General features: G+C 36.1%; 1 protein-coding gene across 1 annotated transcript; it reads right to left on the bottom strand.

Moving 5' to 3' along the window:
- Positions 1-505: 505 nt before the first annotated feature.
- Positions 506-20277, bottom strand: Ptp4E (Protein tyrosine phosphatase 4E). Its single transcript, XM_068302808.1, is given in 13 exon segments — positions 506-1530; positions 2241-2718; positions 3315-3443; positions 3514-3772; positions 3839-4354; positions 4356-6049; positions 6112-6540; positions 6616-7058; positions 7124-7799; positions 9091-9369; positions 9441-9684; positions 18170-18593; positions 20082-20277. Coding segments are annotated over 12 exon segments (5325 nt in total). The 5' UTR covers positions 18344-18593; positions 20082-20277; the 3' UTR covers positions 506-1526.
- Positions 20278-20362: the final 85 nt, after the last annotated feature.

Genomic DNA, 20362 nt, shown 5'->3' with positions numbered 1-20362 from the left:
TCAAGACAAAAACATTTTTGCTAATGCTTGTGTTGTACATAAATCTGTGAATCAGTTTGCAGATAAGCCTAAAAGTATGCACAACATTTTTATGGCAATCCCACTTAAAAGTAAAATGAAGTTTTTTTTTACTTTAAATTCAGTCTGAGACTTTGAGTTCGCTGAAAACCACAAATTTCTCTTATAAAAACAGAGACCTTAGTAGTTCATTTAGGAAATTCAATTTCTTGTTTACCAAGATAGAAGGTTTTTTTTATTCAATCCAAAACAGATCTCTTTACTTATATTTCCATATTAAAATATCTTTGCTTGACACAGGACATTTCAAATCCAAAAATATTTTTAAAGACAAAATTTCTTTCATTTCAATTATAACACTTTTTTTTTATTGTATTTGTGTATTGTGTTTAAAATAGCATTTACAAAAGAAATGCTAAACTTTATGTATATTTAAATATATATATATATTATTTGTATATCATTTGTTTTGTGCGAGATTTTGTTGCTCATTGTTTGAAAAAAAAAAAAACATACATTATTTAAACTAGAATTTATTTGCCTTCTTAGGAACATTTAAAAACACCAAACATATTGCACGAGAACACACAAAAAACAATACAAAAAAAGGAAATTGTTTAAAATTAGTTTCATTCTCAGCATTTGAATTTGATAGGTAAAACAAAATAGAACTCCTATTTGTCGATGTCATACAATAGACAACAAAAAATCACACAACATAAACAGAAAAAATACATTTAGAACAAAGGAGGAAAAAAAAAATAAACAAATATTATATTGACTGACTAATGTTTGACTAAAACTAACTAAACTATATAGCTAAATATATATCAGGGATCCGCATCAAAACAAATATTGATTCGTTTCGGTGCCGATCACCGATTATAAGTATAATATAATAATAATAAGCATAATACAATAATTGATCAATTGAAAATACAATGTATAAATTAAACGAAATACTATAAAACAATTGATTGAATTTACAATTTACAAATCATAATTAATATAATAATAATCGTATAAGTATAGTAAAAGTGAAAAAAAAAAAATAAAATAAAATAAATTGCAATCATCAATATTGTCATAAATTATGCACATCGAAAAGAAAACGAAAAGCAATTATATACCTGAAACTTAAGATTACGCTCTGTTGTTTTGGTCTAATTAAGGGCATTTACGGCACCATCTCATATGCACACATTAAACAGTTCTATGGCAAATTATAAAATATGAAGCAACCCAAATGGCACAGGTAAAACAATCAAAAGAAATGATTAAACTGGCAAGGGAACTTCTCATACGATAGCACCGTTTATGCCTTAGGGTAGACAAATCACATCCAGCACATCACAGGCAGATTTAATATAACTAATATGGATATATACGTATATATATATATATCTAGAGGTGTATATTATTTATCGTATATGTTTAAATATCAGCAAAAAGGCATCCCCAGTCAAGGGAGAAGGATTCTCTAGATGCCTGTCTCAGCAATGCCCTCGTCATCTGAAATAATTTGAATAATTAGTAAATACAAAATACTTATGAATCAATTACAGGTGTATCATACAACAATATGTTCCACTTAAGTGGAATGTATTTATGTCAGTGGGAAGTAATTATGATTTTTGGACATTTGACAATGTTTTTCATCTTGTTTTCGGCTAGATCTGAGATCTAAGACATAAAAAATCTCACAATTAAATCACTGACATAAATACATATAAAGAATATATATAAAGTTAATTCACATACACGCATACATACAAAATATATATGTACATAAGTCTTAAGATAATTTCAAATTAACAAATTCAAACTACAAATGAAAAAAAATGTGCCAAAATGAATGAATGGATGGATGGATGGAATGGTTAGGGAAACCAAAACCAAGTAAATTATATACATTTTTGTACAAGTGTGTTTGTGGGTGGTTGTTTGTGTGTAGGTGTGCATGTGAGTGTTTGTGATTGTCCTGGTGCGCGTATGTTAGTATTATTTACAAAAGTTACTGTCTTTTTGGTTAATACAATGTTTAGTGTCAGGAAAATTGGCAATATTTTGATTTTAATTAATTGGGATAAAAGAAGGCAACAGCAGGCAATTGTTGCAATTGTAATTATTGTTCTTGTTCTGGTTGTTGTTGGTTGCAGTTCGGTAGATGTTGTTGTAGTTGTTTGGTTGTGCTTGTTGTTGTTGTTGTTTGTGGTACAAACCTAAAAGCGGACTTTTTATCAATACCATCACCGTCCTCATCCTCAGTGTCAGTATCAGAGTCAGTGCTAGTGCTTATGCTTTGCTCTTGTTGTTGTTGTGGATGTGGATGTTGTTCATGTTGTTGTGGATTTTGTTGCTCCTCCAAACGCTCCCAACTGCTTCGACTACTGTTACTGCTGCTGCTTCCTGTCGATAATATGGCTGTGGTTTCATGATTCAATGGCTGCTGATCATCATCATCATTGTCATCATCCTCTTCGTCATCATCATCATTGACATTATTGATCTTGTAATGCTCCTCATCCTTTACTTTCGTGGTGGTATGCTCAGGCTCCAGCTCTTTATCCAGTTCTTCGGCCAATGCTAATGATGCCCTAATGGGCATTAAGCTGCCGCCAGTCTTTCCATTCAATTTCATTTCTTGTTGTTGCAGTTGTTGTTGTTGGAGTTTCGGGCGCTCTAAGTAAATTTTAGTCACTGAATTTCAGATTTGTTTTTTTTTTTTTTTTTTTGGTTTTTTTTTTTTTTGAGTTCATATATAATACAAATATATGTATATATAGAGAAAGAGGAAGAGCAGTGAGCATTGTGGATGAGCATAAAGTGTGATTGTTAGGCGTAGTTGTGTTTGTGTATGTGTGTGATTTACAATTGTGTATGTGTGTGTGTTTGTGTGTGTATGTGTGTGTGTGTGTGTGTGTGTGTGTAGATGTATGTGAAAAGAAAGAAGAAAAATAATTATTAATTCGGTTAGTTACAATTTAGGAAGAAAAAAAAAAAGAAATCTCTCATTTTTTGAATGTTTCCTTTGGTTTTTTTTTTTTGATAAACCTGAGCCAGAATTAAAATTTATTTGAATTTTATTATTTATATATAAAAGAGAAGCACAGCCCAAGCCATAAATTTGTATTGCTAATTTTGTTGTTGTTGAAATTTTCTTGGTTTCGTTTTTGTTTTTTGGTTTATAAAGAAATGAAATAGCAAAATTAGTCACTTAGCCACACAGCTGTCATCTATTATCATCAACATCATCATCGAGATTGAGTTTGTAATTGTGTCTGGCCACCACTTACCCTCATAGCCATCATTGGCATGAAGCTCCAGGGAATCGGCCAACAGATGTTCCTTACCCTCAAGCACGGCCAGAAGGCATTGATGTATGCACACATACTGCTGTTCCGTTTGCACCATGAAAACGCGCTCTAAAAACAACGAGATCAAATGTATTAGTCTGGGTTTCAAACAAATGAAAGCAAATCAAGTATTATTTACCTTTGCGCATGGCAAATACAATGCCAAATATATCCACATCATCTGCCTTATTGATATGCTGCAATATGCGGTCGAGTGCTATAAATGTACCCGAACGTCCCACTCCGGCACTGCAGTGGACAATAATTGGTCGCATATCCGTGCCAATGACATCGCGAAAGGCACGCACAAATCTAACCAAAGATTGAGGCGGCTCTGGCACACCAAAATCAGGCCAAGTGGTGAAATGAAAATGCCGCATAATCCGCGATTCACAATTCTATTTGAAGAGAACGAGAGATGGGAATCAGATGGGAGAAACAATTGGGTATTCGCTTTTACTTACCCTTGATACCATGAATTCAGATATACTCCAATCCAGGAAATGTGTGTCCGTTATAAGCTGCACTTTGATATCACCATAGAACATGGGCACACGATCAATTGGCCAATATTGATCACATTTCTCGCGTCCCTTTTCAAAGCAACGCGTCAGCATGACAATTGCCCGAGAATTGCTCTCCCAGCACATGCGCCAGAATTCCTCACGGGTGGAATGCAATGGTCCCTGGGTGACAATAAATTCCCGTGGCGAATTATGCCCTGGCATGTAGTTGGCATTAATATAATCGGAGCCATCATCATCGTCGACGGGCTGAAGTTTAAATCGTGAATGATCGTAGGGCAGAATGTTGGTGAATCGATTCTTTGGACGATTGCATGGTAGATCGGCAAAACTGCACGCCTGATCCCGTCCCACATGTTTAAGTTCTTCGAATTCTTCGCTAAAACGAAAATCTGAATCGGCCGACATGATGCGATAGTGTTCGGCGAAATCTTTAATATGAACGGGTCGATTTGGGGGTTATATGGCCATCGGGCAGAATGTCTAGCTCGTCCTGCATGCGTGCCAGCTTATTGGAGCGTCGCAAACTGCTATTCCGATAACGGAAATAGGCAACCACAATGGCCAGAAAGGCCAGACACAAGAAGATACCCAATGCGGAGGCCAACCAGATGACATCATTGCGATCCGTTGTGATCGGCTCACTGTAGGCGGTATCGGTGAACTTATCATGATCGGTAAACGCCCGTATTTTAATGCGATACGTTGTGCCAGAGCGTAGCGGTCCATTGCAATAGCCGGCCAGATTTTGCTCACAATTAGCCGATCCAATGGTGAATTGTTCCAAGTCGCTGGATGCCAAGGCCAATGAACGATTGGCAAAGGGATTGTATGGCTCAATGGCCTGATAGGGTAACCATATGGTATACGATTGTACATCCTGCCAACTGGGCATCTCCAAGCCGGAAGCATTTTTGCCAACATCCTCGGCCACTATGATAGTATATTGACGCACCAATCCGTGGGCATTGGAGAAATAGTTTTTCCTGTAGCTAATCTGTATGGTGGAGCTTGTCCGGCTAACCTCCAGGGGAATTATGCTGGCCAAAGGCGAAGGCGGCGCCAAAATGGGCATCAATTGTCTATACTCACGCTCAAGTCCATAGCCCAATTCCAGGGACTTGGCTTGTATGCGAAATATATAGCTATTGCCTGGCACTAGATTACTAATACGTCCCTCAGTGCTATTCGCTGTAAACTCATAGTTAATCACATCCTCCGTATCGTAGGCATTTTGGCAAATTATCCGAAAATGCTCAATGGGTCCATGCTGTTCGCTTGGTTCCAACAGCCAAACGAATGTTATTTCACCGGGTTGAACATCGCTGGGCTGAAAGTAATCCACACGACCCGGTGCCGCCTGCAGAGTCTGATAGCTGGCCGAAATGGGTGGGCTGCTGCGCAAGATAGTGCCTCCGCCGCCGCCACCCGTAGCCGAACCCGTATTTGGGGTGCCTGCTGGCGTATTAGCGTCAAGGCCAGTCGAACCGGAACGTACAACCACGGTAAAGGTATAATTGTGATACGGCTGCAGACGTTGTATTGTCATTTGTGTTTGCTTGGTCACATTCTGGATCAACTGCGGCGACTCGTCATCAGCGCTGAGATACTGCAGCTCAAAGTCTGTCCATTCACCGGCTGGTGCTGGCCATTGAAGTGTTATTTCTCGCGCATCTACACGGGTGGCCTCCAATTTTGATATCGCCAATGGATGCAGACGATAGAGCCTCTGTATGGGCAAACTGGCAACGCCTCCGCTCACTGTCCACACGGTTATGTTGTACAGACGGCCGGGCGTTAGGCCCGAAAACGTTAGCTTGCGCTCCGTATCATTGGCTAGTTTCTCTTTATCTCTTATTGCTGGATCGCCCAGGGAGAAACGATAAATATCGAATCGTGTACTTGCTGCTGGAGTCGGTGTATAGCTTAATGTAATCGATTCGCTGAGATGTTGTTGTTCCGCTTGATCTGAATCCGGATCCATAGGCAGTACATTCGATATAAAGACATCCGATTGAATGAGCGGCATTGTACGTGTCGAGAGATGCGTTATGCCCGAGCGTATGCCATTGGAGCTGGCCTGTACTTCGAATTTATATTGGCGACCAGGTGACAGATCATCAATGGGTATCCGTACACTTGGAGTCGAATCTGTGAATAACAGAAATTGTTTAATAACAATACGAAACTCCCCATTTCTTAAGTTTACTTACGATTCTCTAAGGGTGTCACATTCTTATATTCCACTTGATTCACTGCATCGGTTGGCCACCATTTGATTGTATAGTAGTCTATATGTCCATCGGGCTGTGGCCATTCCAGGGTCAGATTACGTGAATCAACCAACGGCACCACATTCGAGACAGGCTGCGGCGGCATTGTAACATTCAGTTCCAGGGGCTGGGCGCTCTCCACACCAAAGCTAACCGTATTGACCTGCACCAGATATCTTTCCCCGTAGCGCATATCTTTGATACTGGCATGATTCTCACGTATGTGAGCCAATTGCTGCCAGGGCGAGGCATCTGTGCGATAGCGTACCACATACTCACTGAAATCACTGCCCTCGGGCGGTTGCCAATTGAGCTCCACCAGATTCGTGTTCACCGTATGCAGGGTTAGATTCACCGGTGGCTTGGGAACTGCAAGAATCGGAAAGAATTTTTCAAGTTAAAGCATCAATTGATTAAGAACACTCCTGACTTCTTCACACTTACACACTGCCTGGAAATAGGAATGCGGCTCGCTATGCATTTCATGACTAATCGCATAGACCTTAATCTCGTAACCGGAACCGGCATGCAAATGCCTTATGATTAAATTCGTTTGATTTGTCGTTATGGTGCGCTCCTCGTGTGTGCCATTTCGTTGATAGTGGACCTCAAAGCGATCCTGATGCGAGTTCTCCTTGCTCCGCCAACTGATATTCAAGCCGAGTGGTATGCTATGTAGCTCCTGTATAATGGGTGCTCCGGGTCGTGTGTCCCTTGTGATGACAGTTGCATTCGAACTCATGCCATTGGACAAAGCCTGAACACTTATGTGATAACGTCGTCCAGCCAGCAAGGGTTCTAGCTTATATTCCGTTTTCTTTGTCTCGATTGTGGTTTCGGCGGATAATGATTTCGTAAGGCTAGTTTCATTGCCTTGCTCATGATAGCTGCAATAATGATGAAATAACATTAAATTACTAACCGCTTCCTGCCCCCTCTTTATTTGTCTTACCTTATTCGATAGCCATCTTGCTTGCCCGTCTCCGCCGGTTCCCAGGATATATGCAAAACATTGCTACGATCATCCAGATAGCCACGCAATTTACGCACTGGTTTGGGCCGCAAAGTAATCTCTCCTGTTGCTGGCCACGAATTGACATTATCGGATATTGTCTTGACCACCACATCATAACTTCTGCCCGCCTCCAAGGGTTCCGGATAATCAAAATACACTGAGTTAGCATTTTCACTCCGTGCCACATTATATGTTCGACGGGATGTGGACAATGACACTTGATAGCCATCATATTCACTATACGATCGTGGCGGTTCCCAGCGCACTCGAAACGACTCGGTTGTTGTGTAATCCGCATCGAAGGTAACATTTAGAGGACGCTCGGGCACTGTGAGATATCGTGCCGTTGTCGGCACAGATGTCTCATCTTCGGATACGGTTTGAACTGATATATTATACGGACGACCCGGCACCAGACCCTTGAATGCCGCCTGAGCGGGTCCAGGCGGTTCGCCTTCGCGTTCAACATACAGCACACTCTCGATAGCATCATCCGGTGTTATGGAAACCTTGTAGTGTGTGTAAAGACCAGCGGGGAAAGGCGGTTGCCACAGCACCAGGAGCGTTGTCTCATTTCGAAACCAAACGATGAATTTACCAGGCGTATTCGGCTCTAAGTAGTGGATGGTTTGCGGGAATTTTTTACGACAGGAGACAGGTGTTTTTTTTTTTGTTTTCGGGAGGGAGTAGATGTAGATGAAGATGCATAAATGAATTAAAAATGTTTACTACACAAAACAAACAAAAAAAAAAGAAGTTGCTAACAAAACCAAAAGTGTTTCATTTGATTATATGATTAGGAGGATATATGCCTATGTGAGGTTAGGGTTAAGGTTAGATCAAATTGTTTGTGTTAAAAGAAGGTCCAACACTTAATTTAAGCCCATCAGATATAAAATGATTCATCCAATAAACATGAAAATCTTCTCTTCTGAACGAATGATTAATTTAAAGCCAACATTGAAATTTAAACCTGAGAAATTTTTCTCGTTTCCGATTCCGAATGTTTCTGCCTGAATCAGATTACGAGACAAATTACTCAGTTTCAAATCGTTTGTTAATATTTTTCTAATCATCTGTAATATGTAGTGAATTAAACCAAACAATTGAATGTGAAAACCAAACCAAAAAATCGATACAACAAAAATTAAACAGTTCTCGTTTTCGAAGGATTTCAATGGAAATGAATATGGTTGACGGCTATAAACAACAAATAACTTTGATGTCACATTGGACTTCAATTGTTTATTGAATTAGTTTAAAAACTTTTCACAGATATTATTTGTTCAGGATAATTATAAAGCTTGGCAACTCTAGTAGACGAAACTTGAAACTTGTGGAATTGCTCTTGATTCAGGTTTCAAATCGATTCGGAAACGAGAACAGACTTAATTTTAAGCCTTATTTTCAAACTCAAATTGAACTTCAAATAAATACGCAACAGGCCTAACCGCACAGTGGTACCAAAATTAGAATATACGTATTTTTAAGTTTGTTTGTAATAAAATTTGATGCGCCAATTGTATTGATTTTGTGAACCATTGTAATGTTGGGGCCCTGTATATATATTTAGTGTGATTCTTTTCATTCTTTCTTTTCTTTTTGTTCTTTTTGTTTTAGTAATCATTTAGCTTATATTTTAGATAGCTTAACTAAGACACTACCATACAATATAATCAAAATAAATGGATATGTGTGTTTACCTTAGCATTGCTTTCCGTTTTGTTAGAGTAAAGAAGAGTAAAGTAGAGAAGAATTCAAGAGTGTTTGATAGTGTGTGTGTGTGTATTGGTTAGTTAATATATATTAAGACCAATTTAATACCCATAAGTGTATGTGTGTGTGTGATTAAAAATTGCATTTACTGTTGGGACTGCGCGTGCCTCCCATCGATCGGGACTTACTTGTGGTGAAATTTCGACTTGTATAGGCCACCGATTCTTTGGCCTGATATATGGTATAGGCCTGCACTTGATAGGTACCACCTGGTGTCAATTCCTTGGCTGACAATTGCAATGTATCATTGCTATCCAGTGAAAAGGTACGACTATAGCCCACATCGGTAAGGCCAAATATTTTGATTTTGTAACCAGAATAGGCTCCCATTCCTGGCGGTTTCCATGTGATGAAAGCACTCTTGCTTGAACGTAATTGTACACTAAGATTCGCTGGCGGATCGGGTGCTGCAATGTACAAACAAATATTTCAATAAACATTTATGGTATGTGAACGCCCTTCCTTCGATTACACTTACCTGTAGTTATTTTCACCGTCCAGGTAAGGAGCTCTCGATGTGTGGAATTTGTATAATATAGCCAAAAATTATATTCAGTTCCGGGTAGAGCATGTGAGAATTGTATATCTTTGCCTATATCACTGGCTGGTATTGTTGTATTCGGTTCAGGATAACCAAATGGTGGACTGTAATCGATCCGATAGAAGGCATTATCATTGCTACTTGCACTTGGCACATTGATAACCAAATCGGCTGCATTTGCCTAAAAATTAGAACGAAATAAAACCAAAAACATATTGTCTTGAAATCTGCCTTATCATTATTAGTTTATATACATAACTCTAACTGTAACTGACCTATATTTTTTTGAGGGAATTATCAATATTGCCGGTAGCCCTGTCTGGCCCATTAATCATGGGAGCGATAAGCTTTTCAAAGTACATAAAACTTTGCTTTCGCTTTTGGCTTTTGCTCTTGATGATCATTACCAATGATCGTCATCATCATTATGATCATGATCATTCGTAATCATTGTCATGGTGCTACAATGCCAAAGAAACAAAGTGGGGGGATAGAGTGAATGAGAGAGATAGAGAGGGGGGAGGAGGAGCGGTGCGCGCGATCGAATTGACTCAGAAAGTCAGGGCTATGGCAATTTTCTGTCAGATTGCATCTCATTTGACTGTGTGTGTGTGTGTGTGTGTGCGTGTTTGGTATTTGCGGCTTGCATTGTCATCAACAAAAAGCCCCCCGGGCGCCTGTTGCATAAGCCTCTCTTCTATCTCTCACTTCTGCTCACTACTATCTCTCATTTGCCTTGGTCTTCACTTAAAACTTAAGCGATTTATAATGATCCTCACTATCTCTCTCCCTCTCTCTCTCTCTCTGTGTCTTTCTCTCAGTCTGGCCTTAGAGACAATGCCATGCCATTTTGTCTATATGGATCATTTGTCAATATACTCATATGTACGTATATTACATTTTTTCCATATTTTGTCACTTCGAGCACAAGAAACGAAATCAACTTTTTTCTTAATCAAAATCGAACTTTCTTTCGAATACATATTATCAGATAATAATTCAGTTCTTATCAATTTTAGAAAACAAAAGCCATAGACATCGTATACATTTAATACACATAAAATGTTAAACAAAGAAAATCGTATTTTAAAAGCATGAAAGGGTTAAAACTCCAAGCAAAGCTTAATTGAATCGGGTAAGGGACTTTGAAATAACCAAATGGCTCCCATTTTAGAGAATTTACTATATGTTTTTGATTGATAAATCAATCTTAGCCCCATTATCTGTCTTTCAATTCAAAAAATTTGAAAATACAAATTCATTTCCATCCAGTAAAACATCTCTTGAAAGGGCAGCCAAAGGAAACATTTCCTATAAGTTTCGCATGATATTGAACTAATAGACGGCTTCAATATTAACCTATAATCAATCATAGAGTAGAATTACACAGGTTAAAGGTGACCGAAAAAGGTTGAAAACAAAACTGTATTTAGTTGCAAATTATAATTAAATCTGAAAATTTAGAATCAAAGATCACGTGTATATACTTAGTGTGTGTGTGTGTGGACAAAAACAAAACAAAGGCAAGGCCTTCCGTAATCTTCGTGGAATGACCGCGAAAAAAAACACGCAATGTCAACACGGAGAATTCAATCCGTGATCGATAATTAGCAGTTCGCCTGCGGTTTTTGCATTTACGTATCAAGAATCAAGACATTTAGATATTAACATTAAAATTAACATTCTATTGACTCACTTGGCAAACAATTTGAAGCACCTTTCTAGTTTACTTTGGTGTATTAAAAAAGTTCAGTAAGAAAATTAATACATAAACCAAATAAAATCGATCATTAATTGAAGTTTAAAGTAAGTGAAGTAATTTAAGTTATTTGTAAGTAAAATGCAATCTATTGCATTATTGCTTGTGAATGGGAATTTAAATTAAAGAATTAGAAGAAAAAAAACCAGCCGTCATTCGGTCCCATTTAATGATAAAAATAAATACGTAATAGTACTTAATAATTTTAATATTTGTTTACTCTAAATATAGTCAGAGTAGAAATATAATAATATTTAGAATTTCATTGATAAATTCTTTGCACAAAAAAAAAGTAGATTTTTTTTAAATTTTTAAATTGTTATAGTTTTGCATGTTTTAGTTGTTGTTTTTTTTTTTTTTTTCGTGATTGACATTTTGCCTTTCACTTTTTTGGTTCATTTTGATTTTTGTTTTTTTTTTTGGGAAAGTTTATATATTATATATTTTGTATACTATATAAACAAAGAGACACACACACAGGGAGAGGGAGAGAGAGAGAGAGAGAGAAAAAGAAAGACTGTTGGACAATTTAACGGACGAATCGTTAGTGACCTTGTCTCTCTCTTTCTCTCCCTCTAGTTATATCATTTATCATCATCTGCTATTTCTGATAATTATGGCAATTAATTATTGTGGGAGGGCAAAAATATCAACCCAATGATGAGGATGATCATCATCATCGTCGTCATCGTCATCATCGCCATTATCATCACAATGATCACAGTAGTCAGATGAAACGAGAACTAAGGCCTTCATATTATCATAATTTATGAAAACTATTCAAAAAACGAGTGCTAATAATTATTATTCAAATGGAATATTCCATTAAAACATACAAATGTATATATATATATTTTTTTTTAATTTTTGAAAAACTTCCTTCTATTAAATTTGGTCCATGAGGTTGACGTTGATTCTTCTGTGATTTGCTCTTTCATTTTTTTTTTTTTTAATAATTGGAAAACTAAATAAGCAAATTTCTCGTTTTTTTTTAACTGTCATATATTTGTTGTTGTACTTGTGTTTTTTTTTTTTGTACAAAAATCATATAGAAACAACAACAACAAACACAATGGCAAAGTTAAGCGAATGCAAATAAAAATTTCGAGCTTAAAAAAATAAACGCAACTCAAATTGAAATCACAAACGTAAAAAAAAAAAAAAATTTGTTGTACGATTTCATTGTGAATGAGAGTGGAGGGGTGGAGCGGAGAGGTGTGGATAAGGGAGGCAGGGGGTTAAAAGCTAAAGTCAGGTGAAATGATGGGCGGATCAAAGGAAGGGTGAGTGGTAAGGTAAAAGGGGGTAGGGGTGGAGGCACAGCGGCCGCTTAATAGGGGAGGGAGGCAAGGAGGAAGCCGTTATTATATGTATATAGCATTCTTGTTGTTGTTGTTGTTGCTATATCGTGTGATTTATAAAACGTTGTAGGTTTTTTTTTGTGATTTTTTTCGGGTTTTTTTTTTTTTTTTTTTTGTTAATTATTTTTATATGGCAACAGCCAAAATCAAAAACCAGTTAGGTGAGCGCTAACCAAGTTGCTGTTGTTGTTGTTGTTTTTTTGCTGCTGCTGCTGTTATTTAGCTTCTCTTTTTTTCATATTTTGGTGTTCAATAAACAAATTGCCGTTTTATACCGCCAATCACCGCCTCCCCCGCCAGCTACCCCCTTCCTTCTTCTTCCGTTTGCCATCATCGTCAAACTACGTCAATTCAGTTAGCAATTGAAACTCTTCTCAACTCGACTGAGACTAAAAGTGCAAATATTTAAGATTTTGTTCCAAAGTTGTTTCGGTATACACGAAGAGAGACTTGGCCCAGTTATTTCAGTTTGTTATTTTTCTTTTTTTGCTTTGTAGTTTAATGTTAGGTTTATATGCACCGCAATTAATATTAATTAACGTAAATAATTGTTTTAGAAACTATTAGTGACTATGTACATATACACACACATGCATAGTAGGTAAAGTTACAGCAATTAGATTATGTTAGATCACTTAATTTGGATAAACAACAACATAAATGAATTGATCGCATTTGAGATACCCTGCACAAAGTATCGTTATTCATTCGAGAATCTGTTCTTTAGTTGTAAAATGTCATTAAGATCGACAAATTGGAATTGGAAGTGACTAAGATTTGATGATTTGATGCTGATTGGCCACTAATTGAAAGGAATGAAAAACAGATTTCCTTCATATATGTACATATGTATGTATGTACACTTGTGGGATGAGCTATAGAATCAGGTGGCAAAAAAAAATGTGCCTCAATCGACAATTATAGGACTGCGTCGATGAAGATTTCTATAGAGACCTGTCAAGTTCCAAGAGTATGCTTAACCGGATAGCAAAAGTAATGTTTAAATAAAGAATATTATTTAAATAAAGACTTAAAAATTATGTACAGTGATTTGGGAACCAAGTATTTAAATATAATTTAGTCAATTGAAGTGTATCTATTATTTTAATCAAGGACCAAATTCTGCAATTTAATTTTCTATACTGTTACTTTTGAACAAAATTATTTTTCTTTTCCAAATAATGTTATTTTTATACATAATTGTTTAATAAACAAAGGTGCATTTATTTAGTGATTAAGGTTATAGGAAAAAAGTTATGCTAATCTAAAGTCAATCAAGTTAGACTTCAAGGGGTGTACCTATTTTTTCATCATGAGTGTATATATCAAACTATCTGCCCAATAAGTCTTATATAGTTTCTCATCTTTTTTTTTTCTCAAATAGAGATTTCATTTCATTTTACTTAATTTGCTGCTAAATGCTTTCTTTTCTTCTTTTTTTTTTTTTATTTTGATCTATTTTTAAGCCACTTCAAGTTCCAAAAGGGGGGAGCAAGTGGATGAAAGAAATAGAAAGAGAGAGAGAGATGGAGCTATTCTTGGCTCTAGATAATAAATAATACAAATTGATGGCCAAATTGTTGACAGTTGACTGACTGTTTCCCCACTGGTTTTTGCCCTCCATCCTCCTGCAACCTCCGCCTTCACCATTCCTTAGCCTCAGGAATGTTTGTGCTTTTGTATTTACTTTTATGTAGATGTGGGTTAGTTAACAATGAGAGTTGACTGTTGGAAGAAAGACAACAAAGCACAACAAAAAAATAGCAAATGGGTAGGAGGAGTGCCCTCTATGGTTTTTCTTCTACTGATCTTTCAAATATTCTTGGCAATTTTAGTTAGTTTTGCCTAAGAAAATGAATGTCTAAGGAGCGTTTTTTTTACCCTTCTTTTAATTAGTGTGTATACATATATGCATACATAGATAAACAATAGGAACAACAACATATACTCTACATCTCTCTCTGTCTTTCTGTTTCTCTTGCCCTTTTGGATGGACACTAAAAACCAAAATGAACTTTTTTTTTTTTGCTTCGCTTCACTTGAGGGCACTTTAGAATACGGTAAAGAAGAAGACACTTGGTGTGTATGTGTGGCTGTGTATTGCATACCAATTAGTGGTAAATAAGTATCTTTCACTTCTATTTACAACTGCAACAGCAGCAGCAACAACAATAACAAAAAGCAGATACTTTAAAACTCAAATCACCCAAACAAAAAAAAAAAAACTGAAACAATTCAATTAATTAAATTTAGAGCATGAAAAAAAAAGTTATAAATAAAATTCTCCAAAACAACAACAATCGAAATGAAAAGAAAACCCAAAAACAAAGTGAAATGTTTGTAATTGAATTTGGAATTGGATACCATGCACCCGAGAGGCAATGAGATGGTATATTAAATCCCACAAACAGCCAGAAAAAAGAGTATATATGTACATATATACATATATGTACATATGTATGTATATTTTTTTGATAAGTCATCAGTAGCCAAGTAGATCTGTCTGCCTGTCTATTCATTGGTCCGTCCGTCTGTATGTCTCTCCGTCTGAATAGGCACTCATTTTGCTGAACATAGTCTCTCTTCTATGAAAGAATTTGACAGATCACACTAGATTTGGCCGCTGGCGGCGCTGGAGACCACAAAGCATTGAAGTTAGCTTCCTACATGAAGTGTTATTTCACTTGCTGCATGGTATATCAAAGTCGAAAGAGACGTTTCACTTACTTCATTGTGTTTTATTCTTCTTTTTTTTTGTTTTAGGGAGTGGTTGCTGGTGCATTTGCGTTGCTTCTGCATTTTCCAATCAACCCAACCCTAACCAATTCAACTAGCCATCCACCCACAGCACAGAAAAGCACTTGACATAGTTTTAATATGTACGATCGGGGAGGAATGAGGGAGTCGCCGTCATCTGACGCCTTTCTTATGGGGGCTTATTGAGATATACTTTGGATAAGAGATACACACATGAAATGGGATGAAATGAGTTGAGAGAGGTAGCTTTAATTGCCGACAGCTAATTTTTCGATCTGGTAATTGAATAAAGTAAGTATTATGTAGAAGCACTCCTAAGATGACAATGAATAGGGGGGGTTGGGGTGGCTAAGATCTTTACTTTCATCTTGATAACAGCTAAAACAAAAGTGGAAAATAATCCTTTTTGGTGTGATTAATAATTTTGTCGCCTTCTTTTCTTGTAAGGTGACTGTACCGTTTTTACAATAATGCCAATTTATATATATGTATATATGTATGTATATATATGTAGGTACATATGTGTGTGTATGTACATAAACCTTTGGCCAAGCTCTCTACCCATCATCATGCTTCTTGGCTGATGTCATCGAGCTTCTTTTTTCTGACTGCTTAGTAATACAAAATGCTTCTTTCTACTCTTTTGTTTTGTTTTTAAATGTGTTTGTTTTTTGGTTTTTGTTTGCTTTTTGTCAAGTTCAGGCGATAAGCCGGCACGTAATGACCCGGCCGGTATAGAATGATTTTAGATAAGTTAAGATAAAAAAAAAACATAGAAAATAAGTATTCGAAAAGCACGTGAGTTGAAGCAAATTCACAAAGAATTTGTTAGACATTGACTGTTTTAGCCTTAGGCTAGGAGAAGCAACCTTGAATTTGCCTCTAAATGAAACAAAGAGAGGGAGAGAGAGAGATAGAAAGACAACAGACCAAGTAACCCAAAAAGTTGTAGGAAATGATGGCTAACAAAGAATTAATCAAAGGCATCGCAAAGATCAAAGATATATGTACGTATGTAGATCCTATCCTCACAAATTCAAGGCGAATAGTTGTAAATTACTTTTTAAAATATAATCTATTAAACTTCACTTAAGATCATTTCAGCAATAAAAACAATTTTTAAATAAAGCTGCTTCAGAAATCTTTATAAATCCCTAATTTTGAGATATGATGTAAAACATTAAAAACATCTTTACAAAACTTTGCAAGTTTGTGGCCTAAAAATGGTAGTTTTGCCAAAACTTTTCGATCGATCTTTGATGTTGTATGGGTATGTGGGTAGTTTGATTTCTTGATTTTATTAAAAAGCAAACTCAATGTAATAACTACAACTAGGTATTAGTATTTAGTAGTTTATAGTGCAACATTTTGGATGACAGTTTTTGTTGTAAAAATGAAATTTTCATTCTATTTTACTTATTCATGAAAAGAAATTCTAATAATGCAATTGTTTCAGTTGTGGTTTTTCTGTTGTGAGATATTGTGGCGTGCTTTTATTTAATTGTACTTTACGGGGATTTTACGCCCCACTGTTGTAAAAGGTAAAAACCAATAATAGCCACACTTAGTCAAAACTGGTTAAAACAAAACCAAAAACAAGTTATTAACAAGCAAAAACAACAACAACCTAAAGCAAACAGTTTATGGATGCCAAAATGAAATCCACACGATTAAAAACTTCTCAGCCTCTTGATAAAAAGTGATTTTAGCAAAATTCTAAAACACGATTCTTTTGAATATAATTTAAATTGATTGGAACCCCACTAATTCGGTTAGAGACTTTTAGAAAAGTCTATGTTTTTAGCCAATTTTAGGTTGTTTACTTTGCAGTTTCTTCTCTTTTAACCTCAAGGCTGATAAAAAGTTTCAAATATTAATGGTAACTGGGAATGAGATTTCGCTTTTCGGCTATTTTGTTTGAGCCCATGTGACATGAGAATTATGAGAGCACGAATTAGAGAAAACTAAACGCTGCCCCATCCCCCACCAAAGGGACGGGGCTATCTTTGTGCTAAAGCCGTGCCCAAGTCTGTGTGTTACTCGATCTCTAACTACAGGCAGCAGCAAAGTGAAAAGATAGTTTTGTGTTAACAGTCATATGACACCTATTTGATAATACATACATATACATAAGTATATTTTCAAGTCAAACTTGCCAATATATGTACCTTTAGGTGATAATCGACTAAGAAACAAAGAACTTGCTTAAACCAGGGGCGCTACACAGTTTGGGGCCAGGGCTGGGATGGGATGGGAGGTCTAGACAGAGGAGGTTAGCAAAAAGATAATCGTGACAGCAAAAACAATTCATAGAACGGATTTATAAATATTGATTACAATTATTGTTAATAGATTTTAAAATGGTATGCATCGAACTTAATTTAAAATGAGATAAGATTCTTTATATGTATTTCGGAATTAAGATGTACCAATATTTAAAACAAAAACAGTTGCTGCCCCTTCAAACCCTTTTAACCCAGCTACACCCCTGGCTATAGCAAAAACTATATTATGTTCCGTTTTACAAGAGCTATGTAGATTTTAGATCTTGCAATTAATTAAATTTGACGTGTCCATTTTGTAAAGTCAAAAATAGTTCAATCTTAAAACAAAAATTAATTTGATTGTTCTATTTTGAATCCATAATTCAAATAGTCGGCATAAGTTCCAGTTATAGGAGAAGAGCAAAAAAATTTTATCTCAGCACTTTCTAGACTTTTTGTTCTATATATTTTTAATCTTAATTTATTTAGAAATTAAAATTAAATTTAAAAAATCTTTAGACATACCTGTGGCGATTTTATGATTATCAATATGCTAAAAAGAATCCACATTTGTTGTATTCCTTTTCTTCTTCTTTTAATGCTGTTGCTGTCGTTGTAGCTGGTGCTGTTGTTGGTGTTGTTTTTGTATCCATCATATGTTTGTGGTTCTTGCTGTTGCTGTTGTTTTTGTTGTTTCATGATGCATAAACAAACCAAGTACAGTAAAAACACGTATAGTTGGTTCTGCTGTTTCCTGCAATCGTCGTTTCTCCTTGTTGTTGTTGTTGCTGGATGTGATGGTGGTTTCCGGATTGAATTGTTTGGCTAATTTTATAATTTTAGCTTACAACATTTTTTTAGTTCTTTTATTTAAATGGATCATGGCTTTATATCCAAAATAAACAATTATTGCACTTGCTTAATAATAATATTCAAGCTAGAAGAGAGCCTAAAACAAAGAGTATCGAAGAGAGAAAGACAGAGTGTGTGTGGGTAAGTGGCAATCGAGAGACAAAATTTCTGCATGTATGTATGTACATACATATGTACATATATGCACCTAAATACACACACATACAAACATACATATGTACATCTGGATATGTAAGTGTGTGTAATTGTTTATTAATTCGATTCCAAAGAATGCCCATGGGCAAATGGTTTATGGGCAAACAAATTTATAACGGGCCTGTCACACAACACACACACACACACATATGCAGAGCCCTGCCAGTGCAAGCGAAAGCGTTGGCGCAGGTAGAAAGCAAACCGTGTTACCGTGGTTAGACAATAATTTACATAATATTCACTTGCAAAAAGATTTATTAAAATCGATTTACAGTCAATTCTATTAATAGTTACATATGTCTAGCAAAAAGTTTCTAAAAAAAAAAATTTCAAATCAAGTTCTTTTATGTACATTATTTAAACAAAAACAATGCTCCTCGATCTTAGACCACAGTGCTCCAGCAGTAAAAGACTGCGAGTGAAAGAGACCACGCACAAGTGCGTCTATGTCATGTGCATGTGCAACAGCATGTCTCTGTGTGTGTGTGTCTGTGTGTGAGCGAGTGAGTGAGAGGATTTATGAAAGAAAAAACAAGCATGGGTAATGCAGGTCGGCGACGCCGACGCCTCATGAAGATTGCATTGGTATTTGTGGCTATGTAACGGCGCTTTACTACAAGCACAGTAGGCACTGGCTAAACACAAACTAAACCGCTTAGAGTTGAACTAAAACATTTATGGATTTGTTTACACTTTAAACAATAAAAGAAGAAAGCATTCTAATTGACAACATGATCAATCGATCATAGTAAATATGTTTAAACGTATATCAAGTATTCACTGTAGTGCTATGACTGCTACAACTTTTGTTGTTGTTGTTGTTGCATTACGAAATTGCAGGCAATTACTAAACAATTGTTGAAGCTTCTCTTTTGTTGTTGTTGCTGTTATTGTTATTGCTGCTGCAGCAGCCCATAATGGCGCACCCTCATTTTAATTTTAATAATTTTTCCTTTTTTTCATAAAATGCTAATTGCACGCGTTTTAAGCATCAACAAAAACCGTCGCCGCCTTTTCCTCACACGCACACACACGCAAACACACACATACATCAATATAGATGCATGCAACAGGCTAAAGCCGACGTCAACGCCAACGCTGACGACGACGTCATCTTCTATTCACCGAAAAATGAAAAAAAAAAATCACTTGTTGTTGTTGCTGCATCAATTAAATAAACTAGTCACGTTTGTTGCTTTTTTTCTTCTCTACTTCTCTTTTTTTTTGGTTTTCGGTTTAAAAAATTGTTAAAACTTTTAACATCTCCAGCAACAATAAATATGTACGCGTTTTTTTTTTTGTTGTCGTTTCACTTCACACAACTACAAAATAACAATGGAGAGAGATTCATATATATATATTTACTAACATTTCGCACAGCTCGTAGGTAAACAAAATACAAAAAAAAAAAAAAAATTAATTTAACCGAAAAGCAGAAAACTTTTTCCAGTTTTCTTAACTGACACTACTATCTCATTTTTAATTCCAATGTAATTATTTAAATTGAACAATAACTCCCGAATACAAGTACTTTTTCAAAAATTGTTGATCTATTTTTTTTTTTTAAAGCGAAAACGACCGACCGCGCACACAACCTTCCAATTCGACTTGAAAATATAAACAAAAAAAAAAGAAGAACAGTCGCTGTTA

Source organism: Drosophila tropicalis, unplaced genomic scaffold (genome assembly GCF_018151085.1).
Source record: "Drosophila tropicalis isolate 14030-0801.00 unplaced genomic scaffold, ASM1815108v1 contig_158, whole genome shotgun sequence".
Taxonomy (NCBI): Eukaryota; Metazoa; Arthropoda; class Insecta; order Diptera; family Drosophilidae; genus Drosophila; species Drosophila tropicalis.
This window is presented reverse-complemented; position numbering and strand designations above follow the sequence as displayed.